At 46.2% G+C, this 23739-nt stretch overlaps 1 protein-coding gene across 4 annotated transcripts in view; it reads right to left on the bottom strand.

The window, feature by feature from the left end:
- The window catches only part of TNN (tenascin N), a 55377-nt gene that overhangs the window by 7718 nt on the left and 23920 nt on the right, over positions 1 to 23739 (bottom strand). Inside the window, exons 8-19 of one of the 4 annotated variants that reach the window (XM_057507890.1) lie at positions 22200 to 22463; positions 21300 to 21563; positions 18459 to 18722; positions 16499 to 16762; positions 15597 to 15860; positions 14193 to 14456; positions 10895 to 11158; positions 9517 to 9647; positions 8468 to 8600; positions 7861 to 8012; positions 1933 to 2029; positions 885 to 1052 (exon numbers count right to left, since the gene is read on the bottom strand). In XM_057507890.1, coding sequence (XP_057363873.1) covers positions 885 to 1052; positions 1933 to 2029; positions 7861 to 8012; positions 8468 to 8600; positions 9517 to 9647; positions 10895 to 11158; positions 14193 to 14456; positions 15597 to 15860; positions 16499 to 16762; positions 18459 to 18722; positions 21300 to 21563; positions 22200 to 22463 — 2529 coding nt within the window. The remainder of the gene's footprint in view (positions 1 to 884; positions 1053 to 1932; positions 2030 to 7860; positions 8013 to 8467; positions 8601 to 9516; positions 9648 to 10894; positions 11159 to 14192; positions 14457 to 15596; positions 15861 to 16498; positions 16763 to 18458; positions 18723 to 21299; positions 21564 to 22199; positions 22464 to 23739) is intronic. The other 3 variants (XM_057507891.1, XM_057507892.1, XM_057507893.1) reach the window with 3 other exon arrangements.

Genomic DNA, 23739 nt, shown 5'->3' with positions numbered 1-23739 from the left:
TTGTATTAGCATTTGTCTGTTCACATGTGAGTCTAAAGGGAGAGCCCCTTACCAACGTCTTATACAGTCATTCAGTCAGTATGGCTGGTAACTCATTCCAACCTAGTTACACGAAAGTCAAAAACATGCAAAGCCAAACAGACTTACTGGGCTAGGGTTTTAAAAACTATAAACACGGGTTTAAAATATAATATTAAAGTAATAACTGCCCCCCCTCTCTTAAATAAAATATTCAATGGCATAATTCCAATACTCCAATACTTGCTCAATTTTGTTCTTTTCTTTCACAACTGAACACACCATCAACTGGCTTAACTCCAATGAGCAGCTAATTGAGGCTAAGGATGGCTCGCTGTCCGCTGAACTGCTAATTTCTCTGTTGTCACAGTTGTAAGAAGTTAATGAGATTCACATATCCTATTGTTTGAATCAGCACTTTCATTTTTCTGTCTTTATTTATGGCAAAGTGCCACAAAATATTTAAATGTTCACACACACACACACACACACACACACACACACACACACACACACACTGTGGTGCAAGGATGGCTCCACACCCCTGAAACTGAACGAAAGGGGAAGGGGGACAGGCACCATGCAGTTGCTCAGAGCATGGGTTCTTCAGCTTATGTAGCATAGCCCAAATCTGGGGAGTGTAAGAGGAGGGTTTTTCCTGGTGGAGGGGATGGATGTATAACGCACAAAAGTTTCCATTTTACGGTGGTCAAGGATTGTTTCAACGACTCTGCTCACCCCAGCCCCCTGCAGGGAGCAAGGCCTTTCCATGCCCCAGATCATGGCATGTGGCAAACCAATCTGTAGTCACACAGACAGCAAGAGACTCCTTTTCCTTACCAGCAGGACGAGACGCTTTTCCTTACCTGCCGTGCCTCTGTATTTCCCGACAGTGAGCTTGTACCGCTCCTTGCTGGAGGCCACTTGGAAGAAATCATATATGGCATAGGCGGATTCGTTGGCGGTCTGCAAGTCCACTCTCACCTCATATCGGGCAGGAGAGCCAGTGGTGAGGCTGTGTAGCTTGTCAAGTCCTAAAAGTAAGGAATAGATTTCCAGCAGCCAGTTAGCCGACTCGTGGGAGCGCTCACCACCGGCACACGAGCCTTTCAGCCCCGCAGTCACCTTAGCCTTCACCTCCACGGCCAGCAGGAGCCCTCCCCACATTGCCTCTTTCGCCTGCTCATTTACTCCTCTTATTTTCCTTGAGCACAGTCGTGCTAACGAGTCTGGGAACCATGTCCTCTGGGAGGGAGTAGTCAGGGTGACCCTGGGATGAACATGGCCCCCTTGACTCCCCCCCTCTGAAGCCTGGACAGCTCTATTCAGGGCCCGCTTGTCTCACCACGTGGGGGGAGGCCCACACCTCACTCTATGGTCTCCAAAGAGATTTGGTACCACGCGAACCACAAGCATCTTCTACTCTATCAGACAGTGAGCATCCCAGTTATGATTTTTTAATGCTTCATTTCCCAATTGATGTACTTGGCTTTTTTACTCTCTGTGAACATCTGCTCAGAATAGAGCAGAAGGAAAAGGGAAAAAATAATGATGGGCATTACGAGCAGAATTTAGGGACTATTTCTATAACCTCCCAACAACAGCCCCAAATCCCAATCGAGCAACTGCTTTTGTCCTCTGCTGTCTGAGAAGCTCGGGCCCCAGGCAGCTCTTAGGGGGCTCGGACGCAGCATAAGGAGCAGCTGTGGCAGGCCGGCCCCTCCCCAGCGCGGAGCACACGAAGGCCTCCCAGCCGCGTGCCCCACCCACACACTGCTCGGAGGGTTGCTCGGTGTGCCCTGCCACTTGGACCTCATGCTGAGTGTGGTGAGCTTCCCTGAGCAGCCTGACCAGCTTTCTGAGGGAGACATCTCCCCTCCACAACCAGCCCTCCTGGATTCTCAGGGATCATACCAAGCCAGAACTCCTTCATGGGGTCCCCGAAGCCTTCCACATAGGTCCGCCAACGCTTGAAGAAATCCAGCTGCCCCGTGTTCCGCCGCTGGAAGACCTGACGAGAGAGAGGGCTGTCTTGCACCGACACACTTGAACAGACATGACTGAGGGAAGGAGGCTGGCGGCAGGGCCCGGAGGCTGCCCTGACAGCGGACAGAAGGTAAATCTGGCAGATGCAGATCCTTGACAGAGGAACTAAGAGAGAAGGAAGCCAAGGAAGATTCTTGGGGCACCAGATGCAATTCTGAGATGGGGGCTTTCAGAGAGGACAGGTTATGTGAATGCACGTGAGCTCACTGGGGACACGGTTAGTGTGAGTCACTCCTGAGTAGCCTGGTGAATGAAGATGGCATGGGAGAGGCAGATGTAAGAGCTTGAGTTCTAGAGAGACCTAGGCCACACCTATGACGGTGAGGGTATGTCTGAGATGATGGTAGGTGTTCACCAAGGCCCACTCCACACTCCCTGGGCACACAGGAAGACTTCCTTTTCCAGCCTCCATGCAGTTAAGCTGCAGCCATGTGACTTGTTCCCACCATAGGACTGTAATGGGGAGCACTGGACGGGGGCTCTCCGTGCTCTCCTCCATGGCACACGCCATGGTGCGTTGGCAATGGCTCTGTGCAGCCAGGGCAGAGCCGCACGTCAGAATCAGCTTGCACCACTGAATCACCACTTAGAAGGGACTGCCAGAGACAACTTTGCCACAGAAAACATAGTTTATGTTCTCATACCATGGAATTTGGTGTTGAAATTTGGTGTAGAGGAGTGCAGCCCATAGAAAGCCACTGGGACAGAGAGAGGAAAATGAAGCCATTGGAAAAGGATGAGACCACCTTGGAAGAAAACAGACAATGAAAAGAGAAAATGGCCTGGAATCAAGCCTTGAGGACCTCCAGTATAAACCAGCCACATGGGGACGGGGTCCAGCAAGGAGCAAGTAGAGACGTAGAAGGATGATAGGAAAATGTGCAATCACCAAGAGCACGAGGAGGAAGGGGCAGTCAAGGGGGGAGATGCTGAGGAGAGGCCAAGGAACGTATCTATCCCATCCGTAGGCATTAGTGACACAGAAGTCAGTGGTGACCTCGGCCAAAGCTGTGTGACTGAGAGATGAGGGCAGGAGCCTCAGTGCAAGGGGTGGATGAGTGAGACCTGAGGACATGGAGGCCTAGCTGCATACTGTATCATGGGAGTATGGGTGGTTTTATTTTCAAAAAGTCCTCTATTTGGGGAAGGAAGGCAGCTCCAGTCAGAATAAACTGGCTTCTTTTACACAAAGTAAGCCTAAAACATACCCAAAAGCTGAGCACTCAGAGTTTACAATTAGAAATGATACTGCATATAATTCCTCATGACTCTGAGAGCCACGCTAAACAAACAGCATCTCATCTAACCTCAGAAAGGACTCCGGAGTTCTGGAAAGCAGGAATCACACTCTTTCCTCTACCTACTTCCCTTTTTATTCATTCAACCAGAGAAGCTCCAACACAAAATCCATCTCCCTCCTTTCCACCATAGCATGTACTATAAGTAAAACACATTATCTTGACTTTGGTAAGATAAACCTCCTAATGTTTGTGCATCCTTCACATTTTTCTCTGGGGAAAGAGCAGGCTGCCTGCAGCAATGCTGGAAGCTCCGTGTGGGAGCTCACATTTAACTCCTTCTGAAGCGCTGTCCTTGTTTGCTGGCCCACTAAGGCATCAGTGTGCAGGGGAAGCCCTAAGCCCTCGGGCAGAGTGTGGCCACCTCCTGGCAGGGGGTTGCTGAGTCCATCATTTCTATGACTGAGCCTGGGGTCAGTTCACTGACAAACAGGTTAGAAGGGAGGGAAATGCCTGCCTCCGAGGTGCTGGGAGAACTAAGCAAGATGGTGCGTGTACAGGTGGGGCAGGAGGGGTAATGGCAAAGAACTGCCGGACAGAACTTAGGAACGACCAGGGCCAATCATTACACACTGCACGGATGCTGCGGCTCTTGGTCCCCTTTTCTCCTGTCCATCTTTCAGAGACCTCCCCTTCCTCTCTTGGCTGCCTTCATTACTTCCATCATTTATTCAGTTAAGTAACAACTGTTTTTTGTGCCTTTGCTAACTGCCTGGCTCCAGGGCAAGCAGTGACCCCACTCCATGGATGTGAAAGTTCAGAAAAGCAGTCAGAGTCATACAGCTAAAATAAGTAGTGGCTGATGTTAGGATAAAACACAGATCTCATCTTTCCATCAGAAAGTTTGAAAATACCAGCTCTACTGAGTCTATTTTCCAAAAGGCACTTCTGAAGATTTTGAGGTTAATTGTTAATTTCCTAGCATGATGCCTAGTTTCCAGTTCCTTCCGTGGGACCATTCCTGTATCACAGACAGTGGAATCCTAAGGCAGATGTGTGTTTGGTTCCAATGTATATAGAGTCAAATTATGTTTCTACGTGCATAATTAGTTATCTTAAAAGTCCGGCTCCAATCCAGTCCTGCCAGTCTAGGACAGATGTGTTGCAAAGGCATTATTCAGTCAGTGAACATGGTGCCCAAGGATGACAGGAGCTTTCCAACTGATTTTTTTTTTTGTAATAATGCTTCAGCTTGGCTAGAAAAATATTTTTTTTTAATGGTTCTGATACTCTGCATCACGCTTTAGATCCAACTTTACAATTACTAGTTGTGTCCTTGGGCAAGTTTGCTAACCTTGACAAGCCTCACTTCTGTAAATTATTAGATCAAGGTGTTAATAGTCCATTTGTCATGCTCTTAAATCAAGGCTTCAGCAAGATCATTAATCATGATAAATCATAAAGGATTGAGGCCAGAGTCTGGCACATACAGATATAATAAGTTATAATTATATCTCAATGAATGTTAGTTTGCATTTTATTATGTCAGATTCCAAATGAACTGACCCACAGGGATCATTTGTACATCTTGATCAGGCAGCCTTAATTGACTCATTCAGAATCTAGTCTATTTCCATTCTATGAGATAGAAACACTTTATAATGAACCATTTGAGATAACAGAAGCCCCTAAGCAAATAAATCTCAAGGGGAAAAAAAAATCTCTTTCTGTCTGGCTTTATACTACAGAGCTGTCATTGTACTCTAGAATTTACTTGATGCCATGAATGATTAAATAAGGAGAAAAAAAAATGAAAATCTCATTTTAATGCCTTGGAGAGAGCTCAAATGTAGTCCTTAAAACTCATAAGATGGAAAACAAAGACAGAAATATTTGAGACGCTCAAATGTTCCCTGATCGTCCTCATTCCGGCCTCCCACCCACAGACATGGCCTCAATTACCTTAGGACAGAGTTCTTCTGGCTTGTTAATCAAATTGTATTCTTGCTACCTGGGTTGGAGAAGAATTTCCTTAAAAGGATTTTAGAAGCTCAGTTGAAAAGAGCAATGTACGAAGGACATCTTTCGGTGACAAAAGACTCTTGAACCCAAGACACATGGACACCATCGGTAAAAGATCTGGTGGAGATGGCAGGACTCCACGTTTTCCAGAGCTATGAGGAGAACCCTACAGAACTTCAGTTCACGTACTACCTCCAGGAGTCTGTGTCCTCAACAAGACTTGGGAAGGGTGGGGGACTGGAAGTGGCTTACAATGCAGAGTGATTTTACCATTTCTAGAATTGACCTCAGTGTTCTAGTGAGACAGGGACCGTAGGCGTAGTCAGAGTAGGGTGAGAGACTCCAGAAAAAGCAAAGCAAAATAATTACAGTCAGAGCAATGTAACTACATGCAAGGAAACCCCCTACCAAAACTCTGTGTTAAACATTAAGCTATAGAGTCATTCTTCAGTGAGATCAGTTAATATTCCCTAGATAAAGAAGAGCAGCACATGTTTTTATTATGTTAATCATTTGTAATCATGTGTAAGACTTACTTTAGCATGCTAAAAGGCCCAGGCCTATGTGCTGTCTTTCCTCCTTCAGACCTGATGAAGTGATTTGCAAACTAGGCAACTAATTTAGCATGCAAGCCCAGTCATCAACAACATAGTAAAAGGCAGGAAGGATTCTGCCTTAAAGATAAGATTGCATTTTAACACCCAGGAAGTTAACAAGTAAGATTCTTAACTTGCTCTTTAGCAAACAATATCTCAGCCCACCTTGGGGGCTGAGCAGGCAGCCTTGTTTGATATGCTCCCAGACCAAGGCACCGGTATCTCAGGGAGAAGTCAGAACAGGAAGTTTAAGTTAATTCTAAATATTCAGGGACCACTTAACAAGTCCACATCCCTAAGCCTTTATCCGGTTCCCAAAAATCCTCAACTGCCTATAAAACCCCTAGACAACGCACTACCACGGATTCCCTTGGAGCTCTGTCCTCTCACTGTATCTCTCAATAAAAGCCTCTCCCTGGCTCTCCTACCTTAGGTGTTTGCGAAATTCATTCTTTGACTCTGCAAACAAGAGCCTGGGCATCACTAGCAGCAGTCATTTGTGTGGGCAGGATGTAAAAGGCAAGCTCCTTGAGGGCAGGGACTTTGGTCTTCGTTTTGCTGCTGGTTCTTGAGTATATAAGACAATGCTTGACACATAATAGACACTCGATAAGTATTTGTGGGAAAAAGTCATGGGTATTCCCAGGGAGAAGGACTAGCAGGTCTCTTTCCAAAAGTTGCCCTAGACAAAAATCTCCTTCCTTATAAGAGGCTGGCTTCCAAAAAGCCCATACTAGACAATAAAAACATCCTGCCACTGGGCAATTATGGGCACAAAAGCAAGGAAGGGACTGACTTCAAGCCCGAAGGGAAAGAATGCTGATGGCTACAATGTTGCTGATGAAAAGCAGCAGGTACTGCCTACAGGTCTGGTCAGGTGAAAGACCTCCCAAGTTACGTTCTGTTCCATTATTTTTAAAAGTCAATTGGGATGTCCCCCGACCAACTCAAGTATTGCCTTTTAGCCATCGGATGCAGCTGTGTGGGTAATAATTTTTCTTCCTCACTGCTTATCAGATGGGATCATTTTATCCGTGGCTGCTCAAGTGTCTGGTTTCCTGGGCCCCTGAGCGAATGTGTGAATGAATATAGTTTGAGCACCATGAGATTATGCTTTTTCCTTCCCACAGTGAGTGGCAGATGCACAATGGGTAAGGCGGCATGCTGGTTTGGAGCAGTGAGAGGCTCTATCTGTTCAGGCACAGCGAGAAGGGGCTGAGGCGTAGATGGAGAAATAAGATAGCAACCCTCAAAGCAGCTCTTGACATAATTGAATCAGGCCAATGCGATCAAAGTAGGTGCCATGTGGTTTAAACCAACAAGGGCTCAAGAGAATAAAAACTCCACACAGAAAAGGGACAATCAGAACACTGCCAAGTTTCCTCCTTTCAGGCTTTAGCCTTTCAAGTAAAGTCTCAAAGGCCTTGCTTCCATACTGTGGAGCTGAGATGCAAAACCTGGACAAAGGGTCCCAACTCAAAGGACTGAGACCCCAAAGAGGTCACGCATTTCCACCGTGGATGGCCTGAGATGACCCATTGGGAAGACCAATGATCTAGGAGGCTGGAGTTCTGAAATCTGGTCTCAAGTTTGTCATTGACTTGAGTGACTTGACTAAGGCACTTCTTGTGGGGCTTAATTTACCTACCTGTAAAATAGAATAATCTCTCTTATTTGTGGGTATCTAAAGCTTTTGTGTGGGGGTATAATTAGATAGTGATAAATTCTTCACAATCATCGACCTGAGTTTAACCAAGTCTGCTGGATCCCAGTGTGAAGTGCTTCAGGCTTTATTCTTGACAGTGGAGCAGGGCGGGGGGCTCTCTAAAAACAGCTGTAAGTCTCCAAAGCCCCTCTCTCCCAGGACAAAGAAGAAATAGAGTTCCCTAGGCTGAGAAACAAGGCCCTGCCTGAGCTGCCCAGGGCTCTGTGTGACTCACAATCCAGCCGCCTCCATCCGTGTCCATGTCACAGTACACCTGCAGGGGCTGGCTGGCGTCCCCGTGCAGGTAGATGGTGTACAGGCCACTGGCGGCGTTGCTGTTCTGCTGAACTTGACTGCAGTCTGAAGGGTGTGGAAAACGGGCACCAACTGGGGGCCAAGCAAAGGAATGGGGTCATTAGGAGAAGGGAAGGAAGAAGGAGACTGGGGCTAGTCCCCTCTTTTAAGATAATTTATTTTGTTTAGAAATTATTTCATAACCTACTACTTTGTTTCTTCCAGCTCTTCACTCACATCTTGTTTTTCTCTCTCTCTCTCTGATCTCATCAAACCCTCCAAGTACATTAAAGATAAGCTTAAGTTCACACCACTTGCTCCCCTGGCTCGACTCCCCCCACTCTGCTAAAGGAACACTCCATTTCACCCCTCCATCAGTCTCTCTACCACGGGACGGATTTCTTTTGAACCCATAGCCCCATTTCCATTTCCCTGCGTCTAGAGACCCATGGCTCTGTATCTACTCACTCCCCCTTGGACACCTTCTCTGGCTTTTACAATGCTTGTCCTCCATGGCAGCCCCGTTCAGAGTGCAGAGTCCAGCTTACCTGTGGAAAGGGTGGTGGACACACTCCTGCTCCGGCGATCACCCTTAAAGGCAACCAAGGAGACAGGGTAGGCGGCACCCTGCTCAAGGCCTTGCAACTCAAACCTCTGGTCATCTCTTCTGAGCTGCACTTCCTACCAAACAAAGGGGACAGTAGACAGTCATTCTGTTTATCACCCCAGTGCCTAAGTGTCAATAGCATTCCCTGGTACTAATGACAGATGCTCTGTGAGGGCACAATGTGCTGTCTTTGCGGGTTTACCGGCAGCCAGAATTTCTCTGGAGGCCATGCCACAGAGATTCAGCACTGCTGGGAGCACTAGCTGGGAGCCAGAACCAGACACTGCCACTGGAAAAGTGTCTGCCACGCCTGCCAGGACCTCTGCCCTCCAGATACACACTAGGGTACCACCCACACCCACCGAGGGCAGCAAAAGGCCAGCAATGCCAGGCTGAGGAGTTAATAGGGGAAGTGAAACTGGCCACGGGTATCCGTGAGGCAGGGAAATAGACGGCTTTTCAATCAACTTCCTTCTGAACCTGTCCTGCTCCTCTAAACACAGGGTTGATTTTCCTAGCAGGGACAAGTTACAGAAATCTGATGGCCTTCAGATTCCAGGTGGGAGGTACCTAAGTTTTGAAATAAGGGCCAACCAATTCATTCAAATACATATTTATTGAGCACTGGCCATGTGCCAGGTCATAAGCATTTTAGATACAATGGCAGACAAAACTGACAAAAATCCTCTGTCCTCACGGAACTAACATTTATTGGGAAGACAATAAACAAAATAACATGGGACTAACATGTGGCCAGGAAATATGCAATGGTCAGCTAGGCACAGGCCCAAAAGCTAGTCTGATAAAATGAGACCACATACGTGAGGTTTAGAAATGACTGTGTTTAGTGCTGTCCCGTGCCACAGCAGGTGATCAATAAGGATCAGCAGGTTGCCATGAGACCAGCCATCGAGCTGGTTGGTCCAAGTCAACCGCATCATATGAGGACTGGGATGGATATGAAGAGAAAAAACAGGAGGTATCTAGTACCTTAATGGTGCCATCTGGGAACTGGTAGGTCAGAATGTAGCCATCGATCTCAGCAGCAGGGGGTGTCCAGATCAAAACCCCTCCTGACAGTGTTACAGCCAATGGACGAAGGTTTCGGGGAGGGTCGATGTCTGTATATAAAAGGTCAAGCAACTGTTATTACTAAGATGCGACAGAGGTGAAGTAATTTTTGAAGTGCTTATGTAAAGGAGGAGGGCTAGAAAGGGAAAACAAGATGTGAAAAAAAGCAGAGCCTGCTTCTGATTCCCATGCACTTTCGCACTCAAACAGCAGAGCGAACGCATGGGTGGGTGTGCACACACTGAGACCGGGAAAGCCAAGGCTCAGCAGAAATCCCAGTCAACAGCCTAATAACTGGTCAGACGGCGCACTTTTATGAATGGAAATTTCCATTTTTGAAAAATCATTATCACAGAAGGTGATTTTAATTTAGAAGTTTCAAAAAAAGATGCCTCTGGGCTATTTTCTACCCAGTAGCATTTCAGCTAAGAACAGAATTGCAGTATTTTAATAGAAATCAGACAGCTGTTGTTTATGAATATGGATGTTTTGACAAATTCTGAGTTTCTGTAATATCAGCTTGGCTGAATTTTCTAAAGCATAACATCTGGTATGGATTTTATGCTATCCATCACATGGAAAAACTGAATTTCCTGATTTCATAATTAAAGCAAAACCTTAACTATTTAAATATCCTAAGCTGGCTTCTGCCACTTCTTTGACCCACCTCCCATCCCTTTGTTATAGACTTGAGATGTCTGTCTCACTTATTTCCACATTTCTATGAAGCTAAAAGATGATAATGTTGTTGTCTTTAAAAATGGGCAAAGTGATGAAAAGAGAAGATAAAAAAGGAAGAGAGGAAGAAAGAAGCGAGGGAAAGAGGAGGACAGAGGGGAGAGGGGAGGAGAAGGTACTGGTCACCTCCAGAGAGTGGCACTGGGTATTACGAAGTCTGTGATGTGGAAAAGATTCTCTTTCTATACCCCTTTGTTCAGTTTAAATTTTTTTACTATAAGCATGTGTTACTTTTATGATTAAAAACTCATGCTAATTGTAACTAATAAAAATAGTAAAGAAATTCAGGACACCTCTAATTCCAGTTAGAGTTAGAGAATCCCACTGGGTTCTGGCATGATGTGCTCAGCCCCAGAGGGACTGGCCCGGCCTTGCCCAGACTGTCTGAAGAGGACCACGGTCTTCGGCGCAGGGGGCACAGTGATCTTCTCAGGTCCCACAGGGGCCAGATGTCCTCAGGTGAAACAACCGCCTGCCTGCTTCCCCTCGCCTCCCCCACTTATGGAGGAAGACTCTCTTGACAGGTGTGGAGGGTTCCGTGTCCCAGTCTGTCACACACCTGTCAGGGCTGTGGTGGTGGCCTTCCTGCTCTCCCGGTCCCCCTTCTGGGCCCACACGTGGACCGTGTACTCCACGCCCGGCCTCAGGCCCGTCAGGGTGGTGCTGCTCTGCTCCTTCCCCACCGGCACCTCCCTGGTGTCTCCATCAGCAGAGGAGTAGCGCACCAGGTACCTGTCGATGACGGCCTGCACCGGGTCCCAGGAGACGGCAGCTGTGCTCTCTGTCACCTGGCTGGTCACCAGGTTTTGGGGGCTGTCAAGGTCTTTTTGAAAAGCAAAGACTGAATTTCAGAGACAAAGGAGGCATCCCACTACCTCACCACCAGTAACTCTCCATCCAAGTTATCTTTAATAGCAATACAATTCCATTTAAAACAGCAGGGAAAGGCCCCTGGTTTCCATTTTCCAGGGAAACAAACCACTGGGTATTTAAACTCAAAGGTATTAGATCTTCTCCAAGTTTATCAAAATGGACATTTTCTGTCCTTTTAGTTCCCACAAAAACATGAATAAAAGTCTCCTGAGCAACAAGATAAGCCACTCAAATTTCTGTTGAAGCAACTTCTTTTGTTACTCCATGGCATTTGGTTACTTGTTTCATAGAATTTGAGAGCTAAGAAGTCACATCTTCTAGACCTCCTTGTTTCTACATATTTTTAAATTAATCTATTCATTTTATTGAGGTACCTATAATAAAATGCACAAATCTGATGAATGTTGAGATGTGTATAAACTTCTCGTCTTTCACAAAAGGGAAGGAGAATGGAGGCCCAGAGAAGTAAAAGACATGCCCAAGATCCCCTCTTGTCTCATGTGAAACCCAGACTAGACCCTTGCTGCTTGAATTTCAAGCCCTCCCACCTTGGCAAGGACTTTGCTTCTTTTCACCTACAATCGCCCCCATCAGTCTTTTCCTCCACCATCAGACAGACAAGCTCTAGGACCTGCCATCCCTCTGCACCCCTTAACTGACAGCCTTCTCAGGGAGCTGTCAGCACAGCTCCCATTCACTCCTCAGCTCAATGAAGCCTGGTGTTTTTCTACACCACACCACCAAAATGGCAAGTTAGGACACCATCTTCATAAATCCAATGGACACGTGCTATCTCCACCTTACTCGGCTTCTGAGCAGCATTTGGCAGAGCTGGTCCATTCCCTCTGTCTTGAGACACACCCAGCTCTTGGCTTCACGCTACCCCAGTTTTCTCCTAATTCCCTGACCCCTCCTCCCCTCCTCCTCGTTCTCCACTGTTGACAACGTGAAGATGTTGGGGTTTCCAAGACTCCCTCTCTTTCTCTCTTTCTACACGTCCCCTGAGGTGATCTCAACCACGGTCTCAGCTTTAAATACCAACTGGATGCTTTCAGCTCCCCAGTGTGTATCACGTCCGAGCCCCTAACTAGTATCTATAACCACATAGTCACTACAGTACCTGGCATGTATTAGACAATACAAACTTATAAAATCAATAAATACATCCCTCAGTTAACCAAGGAATCTCACAAGTATCTGAAGCTTAAATATCTGAAAGTCTTAACATTCCTCTCCAAACCTATTTCTCTCTCAGTCTTCCCTCTCAGAAAATGATGTGTAGCTCAAGTCAGAAACACATGGCATGCTTGATTCTTCATTTTCTTCCTGCCCCACATCTCCTCCATCAACAAATACTGTCATTTATTCCTCCAACATATGAACTCAGGAATCCCCTTGTCTCCATCCCAACTGCCATCACACTTGTCTGAATCACCATCACCTCTCACCCTGACCTCTATGATAGCCTCCTTACTAACTCTCCCATGTATTCTTGTCATCTCTCCTATTTATTCTCCTCACTGTGGCATGAATTACCTTTTTTTAAACAAATACTCCATCATGTTACTCTTCTTCTAAAAAATATAGCATGTTCCCCCTTCTAAACACCATGTGGTCCTGCATGATCAGACCCCCACCTCCTTCCCATGGCATCTCAGGCCCCTTCCTTCTCACCCTCCATCCTCCAGCAACACCAGCCTCCTCTGAAGCCTTCACCCTTCATGCTGCTCCAGTTCAGGGCCATCACGCTGCCCCTCCCTCTGCTAGAAATGGCTCATTTCCCCAACAGCCATTCTCCCTTTCTTCCATAAGCATGCTGTCCCACAGACCTCTCTGCAAGAACAGAAATATTCTGCCATCAGCCCGATCCAATACAGTAGCCACTAGTCCATGTGGCTCTGGACCATTTGAAATCTGGCTAGTCCAACTGAAGAAATCATTTTTATTTTAATTATTTCTAATTCATTAAAATTTAAATAGCCATATGTAGCTAGTGACTAATGTGCCGGACAGGACAGTATAACAGAAGCTTAAGCTGGGCACATGGCTATCCAGCCAAAGACTGCTTGCCCAGCCTCCCTCGTAGTGAGGTCTGACGCCATGTCCTGGATTGGCCAGTGCAATGTGAGAAGAGCTGGAAGGGGGATGAGTGATGACTGTGTAGATGAAGTCAACCCACTAGGGGTGGCTGAGAACAATCCAGAAGGAGCCTGGGTCTCCTGTATGTGGAGCCACCCCATCAGCCCTGGCCTCCTTACACTAACCATTCCACAGGAGCGGAATAAACTTATTCTTCTTCAAGTAACTGTGATTTGGGTGTTTTTGTCAAAGTGTATCTCAGCTATTACTCACCCTAACCCATTTAAGAACTATCCCTACCCTGTTATTCTCTATACCAACATGTTCATCTATTTCACAGAACTTTTCAATTTATAGTTATACATTTGTTTGCTTGTGATTGTCCGTCTTTCCCGCTGGACTTCCAAGAAAGTAGGAATCACATTTTTTTGTTGTTGTTCACCACTATATCCCAGGCCTGGCACCTAGAAAACGTGCATTAAAATTTAGCAGCATATTGAACACAGAACTCCGGCTGCCAAGGGTAACACTTGTTTCTTTAAACTACACACGATCTTTTAAGTCAAACCTACACAAAAGAGCTAAACAGTCCTTTAATCCAGTGTGAGAATTTTATATTTGTTTTATCTTATTCCCTATAATTTTCTATAACTGAGAGGCACACTGGCTGAAAATCCAGTCTTTAAGAAAGACTTTTAAGATATTCATGGGACTGCCAAGTATGGAACCAACTTACTATGCTCTGATCTTTCTTTAGGTGAATAAAGCTCTTTACAGCAAACTGTCCTAGAAGAGAGTACAGTCCCTGAGGTCACAGACCCCAAAAGCAATGCTGTCATTATTCAGCAGCAACAGATCAAACCACAGTGAGGACCCTAGTTCATTATCCTCCTCCTTCCTGTTACCTGTCGGGGCCGTGGTGTTGGCCTTCCTGCTCTCCCGGTCCCCCTTCTGGGCCCACACGTGGACTGTGTACTCCACGCCCGGCCTCAGGCCCGTCAGGGTGGTGCTGCTCTGCTCCTTCCCCACTGGCACCTCCCTGGTGTCTCCATCAGCAGAGGAGTAGCGCACCAGGTACCTGTCGATGACGGCCTGCACTGGGTCCCAGGAGACGGTGGCTGTGCTCTCTGTCACCTGGTTGGTCACCAGGTTTTGGGGGCTGTCAATGTCTGAAAGGAAAAGTACTAATCAATATACATCATGAATAGGCCACAGAGTGCAGAAACTCATGGCCCTTTTGCTTGGGGTGAGACCCTTTCATATTTTGTGGCCTTTCCATCACATATGCTCTAACTGCTTCATGGACATGTATCTTCTCTCCCATCATAGACTCTGGCTCCTCAAGGAGAAAGCACAGCAGACCAAACCCTGGGAATCTAGGCTATTACATCTACCAAATTTTAGCAAAACAAATTTCTTCATTCATTTAGTAAGTATATGTCAGACTCCCATAAGGCTCAGCTCAGGGGGTGTACAAGCTCCAACTGCTGAAGATCTCTTTGGTCACAAGCAGCTAATAATTTCATTTCTAGAATCACATCAGTGAAAAACCTCCCATTTCATAAAACAAGATTCTTACAGTCGGATGCAAATGTAAACTTCTAAAAGAAGGGGGCTGTGCCCTATTCCTCTCAGGGTTCCTGCTGCTTGGTTGAGAAGAGGGCACATGGAAAGTACTTAATACATATTGTTAAATTAATCAGCAAAATTAAAACCTGGGTTTAAAACCCTTCAGCAAATCTTAGATTCATTTGTAATGCTGGTTTGCTGGTTAAATCATGGTACAGAAGTATAGTTGCATATCTGTTCCACAATAAGATAAGAATGTCACATAAAAGTTAGCCTTTTCCTCAAAACCAGAATTATCATATGATCCATTTATAATAAAGCAAACCACATATATATCTACTTGCTCTGGTAGATACAAAGTCTACTTTTCTAAGGTTTAATCTTCAACATATTCTATTAATATTAACAACATTTGATTTTCATTTTCTGTTCCCAATCAAAACCCAATGAGAGACAAATACTGTCCACAAAAGACACATGCAATCAGAGGAGGAGTGACTGGACATGAGCTTCCAATCACAGCAAAATCATAGCTTGGAGACTGCCATGTGGACTTGACTTGTAAGAAAACCAGTTAAAGGGAAGTCAGGGATGCTGTGTGCAGTCCATTATAAAGGGACACCAGCCTGCCGGTCCATAGATCATTGATTCTGCCAGTGTCAGGGCAGGAAAAGAAAATCTCACCAGCCATAGGCTTAGCATGAAACATCTCACATTCCAAAGGAAAGATGCACCATTACCTGTCGGGGCTGTGGTGGTGGCCTTCCTGCTCTCCCGGTCCCCCTTCTGGGCCCACACGTGGACCGTGTACTCCACGCCCGGCCTCAGGCCCGTCAGGGTGGTGCTGCTCTGCTCCTTCCCCACCGGCACCTCCCTGGTGTCTCCATCAGCAGAGGAGTAGCGCACCAGGTACCTGTCGATGACGGCCTGCACCGGGTCCCAGGAGACGGTGGCCGTGCTCTCTGTCACCTGGTTGGTCACCAGGTTTTGGGGGCTGTCAATGTCTTTAAGAAAATGTTGGAAATGACTCAGCTTTGAATCCATGGGAGAAATACTCACCACCCCATCACCATGATTTTCCTGTACTTGAGCCCTCTTAGCACAAGGCAGTGGGCCTCCCATCCAGAGCCCCTTATGCGATTCCAGGGAGAAATCAACCCCTGGTCCTCAGTTTCAGAGGACGGCCCATTACGTACTTTCCTGGCTTTGAGGTCCCTAAAATGCAGGAGAAATGATGGCTTCTTAGAATCATCATGGCACATCAAGACAATCAATTAAACATCTGCCAGGATGGTCAGGGTACCTAATTTATCATTTCTTCAAGGGCCACTTCACGGGCAATCATTCTGAAAGAGTTCTCACAGCGTTGCAGTGACTGGGTCCTATCAACATCGTTGCTGACTCTGCTAAACACATGGCTCCTGGCCAGCTCTACCTCTGCCTGCTAGTGGGGGGAGTGGTTTCATCACCGTCAGGGAGGAGCAGCCCACCGAGTTCACCACCAGAACTCATTTTTTTTTTTTTTTATCTTTAAGACTTTCTTTGCAAAAATCTCTCATGTCAGGCCACATCTTTGGGTACCCTGTACCCTCAAATCCACATGCTCAAAATACAATTCCAGTTGAGCATCTACTCTTGTTACCTGTCGGGGCCGTGGTGTTGGCCTTCCTGCTCTCCCGGTCCCCCTTCTGGGCCCACACGTGGACCGTGTACTCCACGCCCGGCCTCAGGCCCGTCAGGGTGGTGCTGTTCTGCTCCTTCCCCACCGGCACCTCCCTGGTGTCTCCATCAGCAGAGGTGTAGCGCACCAGGTACCTGTCGATGACGGCCTGCACTGGGTCCCAAGAGACAGTGGCCGTGCTCTCTGTCACCTGGTTGGTCTCCAGGTTTTGGGGGCTGTCAAGGTCTGAAAGGAAAAGCTTACTTTAGCAAGCACCAAAGAGTGAGACACGTGGCCCGGGTGAGGCAGTTTTCTGTCCTAGAGGTTTTCTGTCTCCTGTGCTGATTTTCAGGTGTGTCATGGGCATAGACCTTCTTGCCTCAGTTGGACTCTTGGCTCCTCCAGGAGGCAGCACAGGACAGTAGAACGAGCACTAGGTCCACAGATGAAGAGCTAGGCTCTCATTCCAGCCCAAAGAGGCAGAGTAGAGGGGCAGGAAGAGCCTTGGGCTGGAGCCAACCACCAGGGACTTGGCCCAGCTCTGCTGTCAGCCAGCTATGTCCCTCAGCAACTCCCCTGCCTCTGCCTGGGCCTCAGTTCCTCATTTGTAAAATGTGGCCATTACTAAATAGATTTTAAGGAACCTAATATTCCATGAATATTCCACAAATCTGACTCTATGAATCATCAGCTAATTTTGTGACTTGTAGGAATCATTCACTTCCCTGTATTTGAGGTTTCTCAACTGCAGAATGGGGAAACAGACTTCTGCTCCACCCATCTCAACAAATCCCTCTGAGGACCAATAAATGAGGAATATAAACCTCATGCATTGTCTGGGAGCAATTGGGCAGTTCCCCTAAAATTTAAACACAGAATTACCATATGACCCAGCAATTCCTCTTTCACGTATATACCCAAAAGAACTGAAAACATATATCCACATAAAAATTTGTACACAAATGTACACGTTATTTACAATAGCCAGAAATCAGAAACCCAAACATGTGTCAACTGACAAATGGGTAAACAAAACATGTTATCTCCATACAATGGAATATTATTCAGCAATAAAATGAAGTGCTGGTATATGCTACAATATGGATGAACTTGAAAATAGTATGCTTAGTGAACAAAGTGAGTCACAATAGGCCACATATTATGTGAATCCATTTATATGAAATGTCTGGAATAAGGAAATCTATAGAGACAGAGAGTAGTGGTTTCCTAGGGCTGGAGGAAGAGGAGAGGGGGAGTGTCTGCTAATGGGTGTGGGGTTTCTTTCTGCGGTGATAAACATGTTCTGAATCAGATAGTGGCGATAGCTGTACAATTCTGTGAATAAACTAAAGACCACTCAATTATACACTTTAAAAGGGTGAATTTTATAGTATGTAAGCTATATCTCAATAAGTTTGGCCTTCAAAAATGAGAAAACAGAGATGGAAGAGCTTTAAAATTATGAACTGTTATTGTATATAAGTATAACCTTAGGGCCTCAGGACAGAGCACAGAGTACACAGAAGAGGATTTATCCTCTATGAAAGAAATAACCCTTCCTTGTTTCAAAAGCAGATCACTGCAAAAGCCATTTCCCTAAAGGATTTCATTCACAGATGCCAAAGTATATGGTTTCTTTATGTTTTCCCTTTCAAGAAGAAATATTTCATGATTGATCACAAAGGAAAAGTAAATATTTGGAGGAACAGTGGGTAGGTAGGCCCAAGCACTATTTTAAGAACAAAGTATGAGGCCAAATATGAGCTTATTTTGAGGTAATGTGTGACAGTGAGACAGTGTGTGTAGTTTGACAGCAATCTACCATCCTGCTCTTCCATAAATCATCAATTCTGCCAGTGTCAGAGCAGGAAAAGAAAACTTGACCAGCTACAGGTCGTTAGCATGACAAATCTTACATTCCCAAGGAACGATGCGCCATTACCTGTCGGGGCCGTGGTGTCGGCCTTCCTGCTCTCCCGGTCCCCCTTCTGGGCCCACACGTGGACCGTGTACTCCACGCCCGGCCTCAGGCCCGTCAGGGTGGTGCTGCTCTGCTCCTTCCCCACCGGCACCTCCCTGGTGTCTCCATCAGCAGAGGTGTAGCGCACCAGGTACCTGTCGATGACGGCCTGCACTGGGTCCCAGGAGATGGTGGCCGTGCTTTCTGTCACCTGCTTGGTCACCAGGTTTTGGGGGCTGTCAAGGTCTGAAAGGAAAAGCATACTTTAGCAAGCACCAAAGAGTGAGACACGTTGCCTGGGGCAGTTTGCTGTTCAAATGGTTTTCCCATCTCCTATGTTGGTTTTCAGCTGTTTCATGGACATAGTCCTTTTTGCCTCCGCTAGACCTTGGATCCTCCAGGAGGCAGCACAGGGCAGAGTCAGAAGAGCTGTGGTTCCAGACACTTCAGCTGTATCTGCAAGGGCCTCAGCTGCTGCTTTGTGAATCTTGGGTGTCAGGTTGCATGGACTTTAAGATTCTTTTGAGCATTAAAGTTTAACTCATGCATCTAATTTTATGAATTATTAACTTGTTTTGTAATCTTGGGCAAGTCGCTTCACCTCTTTGCATTTAGAAAATGGGGTTGTTCATAGTTATTGTGCATATCCCTCTGGGTAGCTCTGAAAACCACGACAAAAAATGTCATGTAGAAAGGGCCCTTGAAAATATTAAAGTATTACACTATTTATCGAAAAAACAGGCAGGGGGAGAGAATGTTAGTGCATATCTTGTAGAGCGGTTGTGAATATTGCATGAGTTAATAACATGCCCCTTATGATGGTTCTTGGTACAGGGTGGATGCCCAATGACTGTAAGTTATTATTACTAATGATTTCAGCTTATTGATATTTTATCAATGTAAGAGACTATCCTCCTCCATACCACACACAGAGAAGGTATTCAAAAATGTATTCACCAAGAAAATAATAGCATTTCTTTCTTCCAAATGGTTCATTACAAGAGTCATTTCCCTAAAGTCTCTACTCCTGGGCCCTATCACATTTGTGCAATGGTTATGTTCAAGTGGGACTACTCTAATCTTGGTTTAGGCCATGACTCCAAGAAAACTGGTATCTACACTCCAACATCAGGGTCCACAGCCAAGATGGAACCAACAATTTTGTTGCCCTTTACTGACCACCCATCTCCAGTCTATGAGAAGTTGGAGAGGCCAAGAGGTGAGACTTACAGAGTGGATTTCTTTGGAGAGAGTTACACTGTAGTCCCATGGGTGAGACCCAAGGCTCAAATAAGCAGTTGCAATGGGATCCCTTTCAGAGCTAGTTATATACACCCTGGAGCAGAGGTGCTCTATCAGGGGCACTCAGCAATGTCTGGAGACGTTTCTGGTTATCACAATTCAGTGTGGGATGAGAAGCCTGCTGGAGTCTGATGGGTAGAGGCCAAGATGCTGTGAGACATCCTACAGCACATGTGACTGACCCCTGTACCAATGAATTATCCAGCTCCAAATACCAATAGTGCCCAGGTTGAGAAACACCATCCAAAGCTCGGGGAACACCATGGGCTGGTGTTTGACATGTACCTCAAACATCCAAGAGTTGAGAAAAAGCTGGTTGCCCTGATGCAGAGCAAGGAGAGTCTGCAGCATTGCAAAATACCTGTACCTCCGGTGGAGTGGACAAAGGATGCATATGTGTTCCCCATGGACCAGATGTGGGCCAAGGAAGGGGAGCCCATGAGGGACTATTTCAGAAGCTGTCCAAGAGGATTGCCTAGAGGAGTGAGGTGACCCCACCAAAGGGCATTATAGTGCACCCCTAGATGTGTGGCAGAGGAAGGGGAGTAGGAAATCAGAAGGAGAGATGCCTTTGCTCACAGGATCACTACAATGAAAGAGCCAAGCAGAACAGGACAGATGTGGTGTCTCAAGAACCCAGAGAAGGGTTCCATCTAGGGAAAAGGTCGGCTTTCACACCTGTCAGGCGCCACAATGGTCACAGTCAGACAAGATCCTTTACCTCTCCTCTTCTTGATTCCTTACCTCTGTCACTCCCAGCTGTGCCAAACACAAATGGGCCAGAATATGGGTCAGAAACTGCAGTTAGCACGTGGGAAGAACAAGCCTTTAAGTGCAAGAAAGGAAATACAAGAGAAGCTGAGCCCATGCCCTCCCCATGGCAGGCTGTCGGCTCACAAATGGCCCAACTGAGGGAGGGAAACTTTCACTTTAAATGAACTCTGTAAAATTATATGGACACAGATATTCCAACTACTAAAATTACTAGGATCTAATTACTAAAGTGATATATTTTTAGTCAGGGACCAGAAGTGACTAGATATTTGCTTATTTTTACCTAATAAAAGATGATTACTTCCGCCTGAAATGTTCAGCCAAAGGGCAGAAACAGAAACAAGCTCAACAGAAAGGGTTTAAACAGGTGAAGAGGGAAAAATAGATGGTTTTGGGTCACAATCTGCAGATCGGGCTCCCTCAGCGTGATAATTACCTGTACTTTCTTCATATTTATTCCTTATCAAGGTGAAGCATTTAGTGGGTCAATAACAATAAAGATGTCCAGGCAGAGAACAAAGGACCAAGAGTAATAATACCAGTATTTAAAGATGAAACTTTGGAGACCACAGATGAAATATGCATTCTAAGAGAAGTCATTCAATGCGAGCAAGGGGCGCACAACTTACTATGCAAGGACACCAACCTGCTCTTCCAAAAAACCTTCCTTTATGTGAAGATCAGAGAAAGAAGTCTACACAGACCATGAGCTTAGCAGTGACACAGTGACAGTTCATGAGGCATTACCTGTCGGGGCCGTGGTGTCGGCCTTCCTGCTCTCCCGGTCCCCCTTCTGGGCCCACACGTGGACCGTGTACTCCACGCCCGGCCTCAGGCCCGTCAGGGTGGTGCTGTTCTGCTCCTTCCCCACCGGCACCTCCCTGGTGTCTCCATCAGCAGAGGTGTAGCGCACCAGGTACCTGTCGATGACGGCCTGCACCGGGTCCCAGGAGACGGTGGCCGTGCTCTCTGTCACCTGGTTGGTCACCAGGTTTTGGGGGCTGTCAATGTCTTTAAGAAAATGTTGGAAATGACTCAGCTTTGAATCCATGGGAGAAATACTCACCACCCCATCACCATGATTTTCCTGTACTTGAGCCCTCTTAGCACAAGGCAGTGGGCCTCCCATCCAGAGCCCCTTATGCGATTCCAGGGAGAAATCAACCCCTGGTCCTCAGTTTCAGAGGACGGCCCATTACGTACTTTCCTGGCTTTGAGGTCCCTAAAATGCAGGAGAAATGATGGCTTCTTAGAATCATCATGGCACATCAAGACAATCAATTAAACATCTGCCAGGATGGTCAGGGTACCTAATTTATCATTTCTTCAAGGGCCACTTCACGGGCAATCATTCTGAAAGAGTTCTCACAGCGTTGCAGTGACTGGGTCCTATCAACATCGTTGCTGACTCTGCTAAACACATGGCTCCTGGCCAGCTCTACCTCTGCCTGCTAGTGGGGGAGTGGTTTCATCACCGTCAGGGAGGAGCAGCCCACCGAGTTCACCACCAGAACTCATTTTTTTTTTTTTTATCTTTAAGACTTTCTTTGCAAAAATCTCTCATGTCAGGCCACATCTTTGGGTACCCTGTACCCTCAAATCCACATGCTCAAAATACAATTCCAGTTGAGCATCTACTCTTGTTACCTGTCGGGGCCGTGGTGTCGGCCTTCCTGCTCTCCCGGTCCCCCTTCTGGGCCCACACGTGGACTGTGTACTCCACGCCCGGCCTCAGGCCCGTCAGGGTGGTGCTGCTCTGCTCCTTCCCCACCGGCACCTCCCTGGTGTCTCCATCAGCAGAGGTGTAGCGCACCAGGTACCTGTCGATGACGGCCTGCACCGGGTCCCAGGAGACAGTGGCCGTGCTCTCTGTCACCTGGTTGGTCACCAGGTTTTGGGGGCTGTCAATGTCTTTAAGAGAGGTGAAAGAATGTATCATTTATCAACTCTAGTTCCTGAAAGGCCGACTGCATACACAGCCAAATTATGACCTCAACAAATTTCACAGTCTGTTATATGTCAATTATTAGGATAACTTAAGGGTTTAATTAAGCAAGTGGTCTGAAATTCCAAGACTGAACTAACAGCATTTAATGAGCAGTAGTGTTTTCAGACAAAGTCAACATAAAGTCTCAATGCTAACAATTTTCCCCACAAGTTGCCTTTGGATAAAAAGAATTGGTCTTCATATACAAATGTCTCCTTTACCCTGAATTTATATAATACACTCTTTCAGTTCCTGACTCATACCTGAAAGCAATTATAGTTCAATATATGTCTGCATGAGCTCTAATGTTTTCTTTGGGAAGAAAAATAACCCAGAAGGAGGAGCTGTCAGTTCTTTCCATATAAAACATTATGTCTGTGGACAGAGAATCAGGAGACTTTCAAGTTGATGGTATTTGATGTCTGGATTATTTGTAGAGTATGTCTGGGTTCCTATGCAGTTAAACTGGGCTTGAATCTAGGCTCCACCACTTCCTGGATGCTAACTTTGGATGGAGTATATAATTTAAGTCTCAGTCTCATCATCTCTAGGAAGAAAGAAATATCAGTACCTACCTCAGAGGTTATATACTGAACACCAAATGAGATACAGCATAGTACATGCTTAAATATAAGCTCTTTATTATTGCAAATGCCACTTGATGTCTGAAATACCACTTTCTCCTCAAAATGTAAACCCTTAGAAAGTCAAAAAATCTAAAAACATGGATGCAAGGTTAGCATGCGTTTATTATCCTGTTTCAAAAACCACCTGCTCAAAAGGCTGAGCTTTCCATGGTAGCAACTGCACTTCACACCACAACCTGCCAAGTATGGCCGGGCCAGCTCAGTGGAAATCATAGCCAAGGGAGATAACTTGCCTTAAGGAAAACAGAGTTCAGAATGCACTCCTGACATATAGGAACTAACAGTTTAGCTCCTGGGGTACTGAGCTGGCTCTGATGCTCTAGCTTCATCCTTCAGTTCCCCACCACCCTCCTGTCCACCACAAATACCTCTTAAGATCACATTATTAAGAAAGCTGCACTTGAGAAGGACCTGAACAAACACTTCTCCAAAGAAGAAATTCAGATGGCCAACAAGCATAGAAAAGATGCTCCACATCACTAATCATCAGGGAAATGCAAATTAAAACCACAATGAGATAACACCTCACACTGTTAGGATGGCCAACATGCAA

Source organism: Manis pentadactyla, chromosome 9 (genome assembly GCF_030020395.1).
Source record: "Manis pentadactyla isolate mManPen7 chromosome 9, mManPen7.hap1, whole genome shotgun sequence".
In the NCBI taxonomy this organism is placed as follows: Eukaryota; Metazoa; Chordata; class Mammalia; order Pholidota; family Manidae; genus Manis; species Manis pentadactyla.
This window is presented reverse-complemented; position numbering and strand designations above follow the sequence as displayed.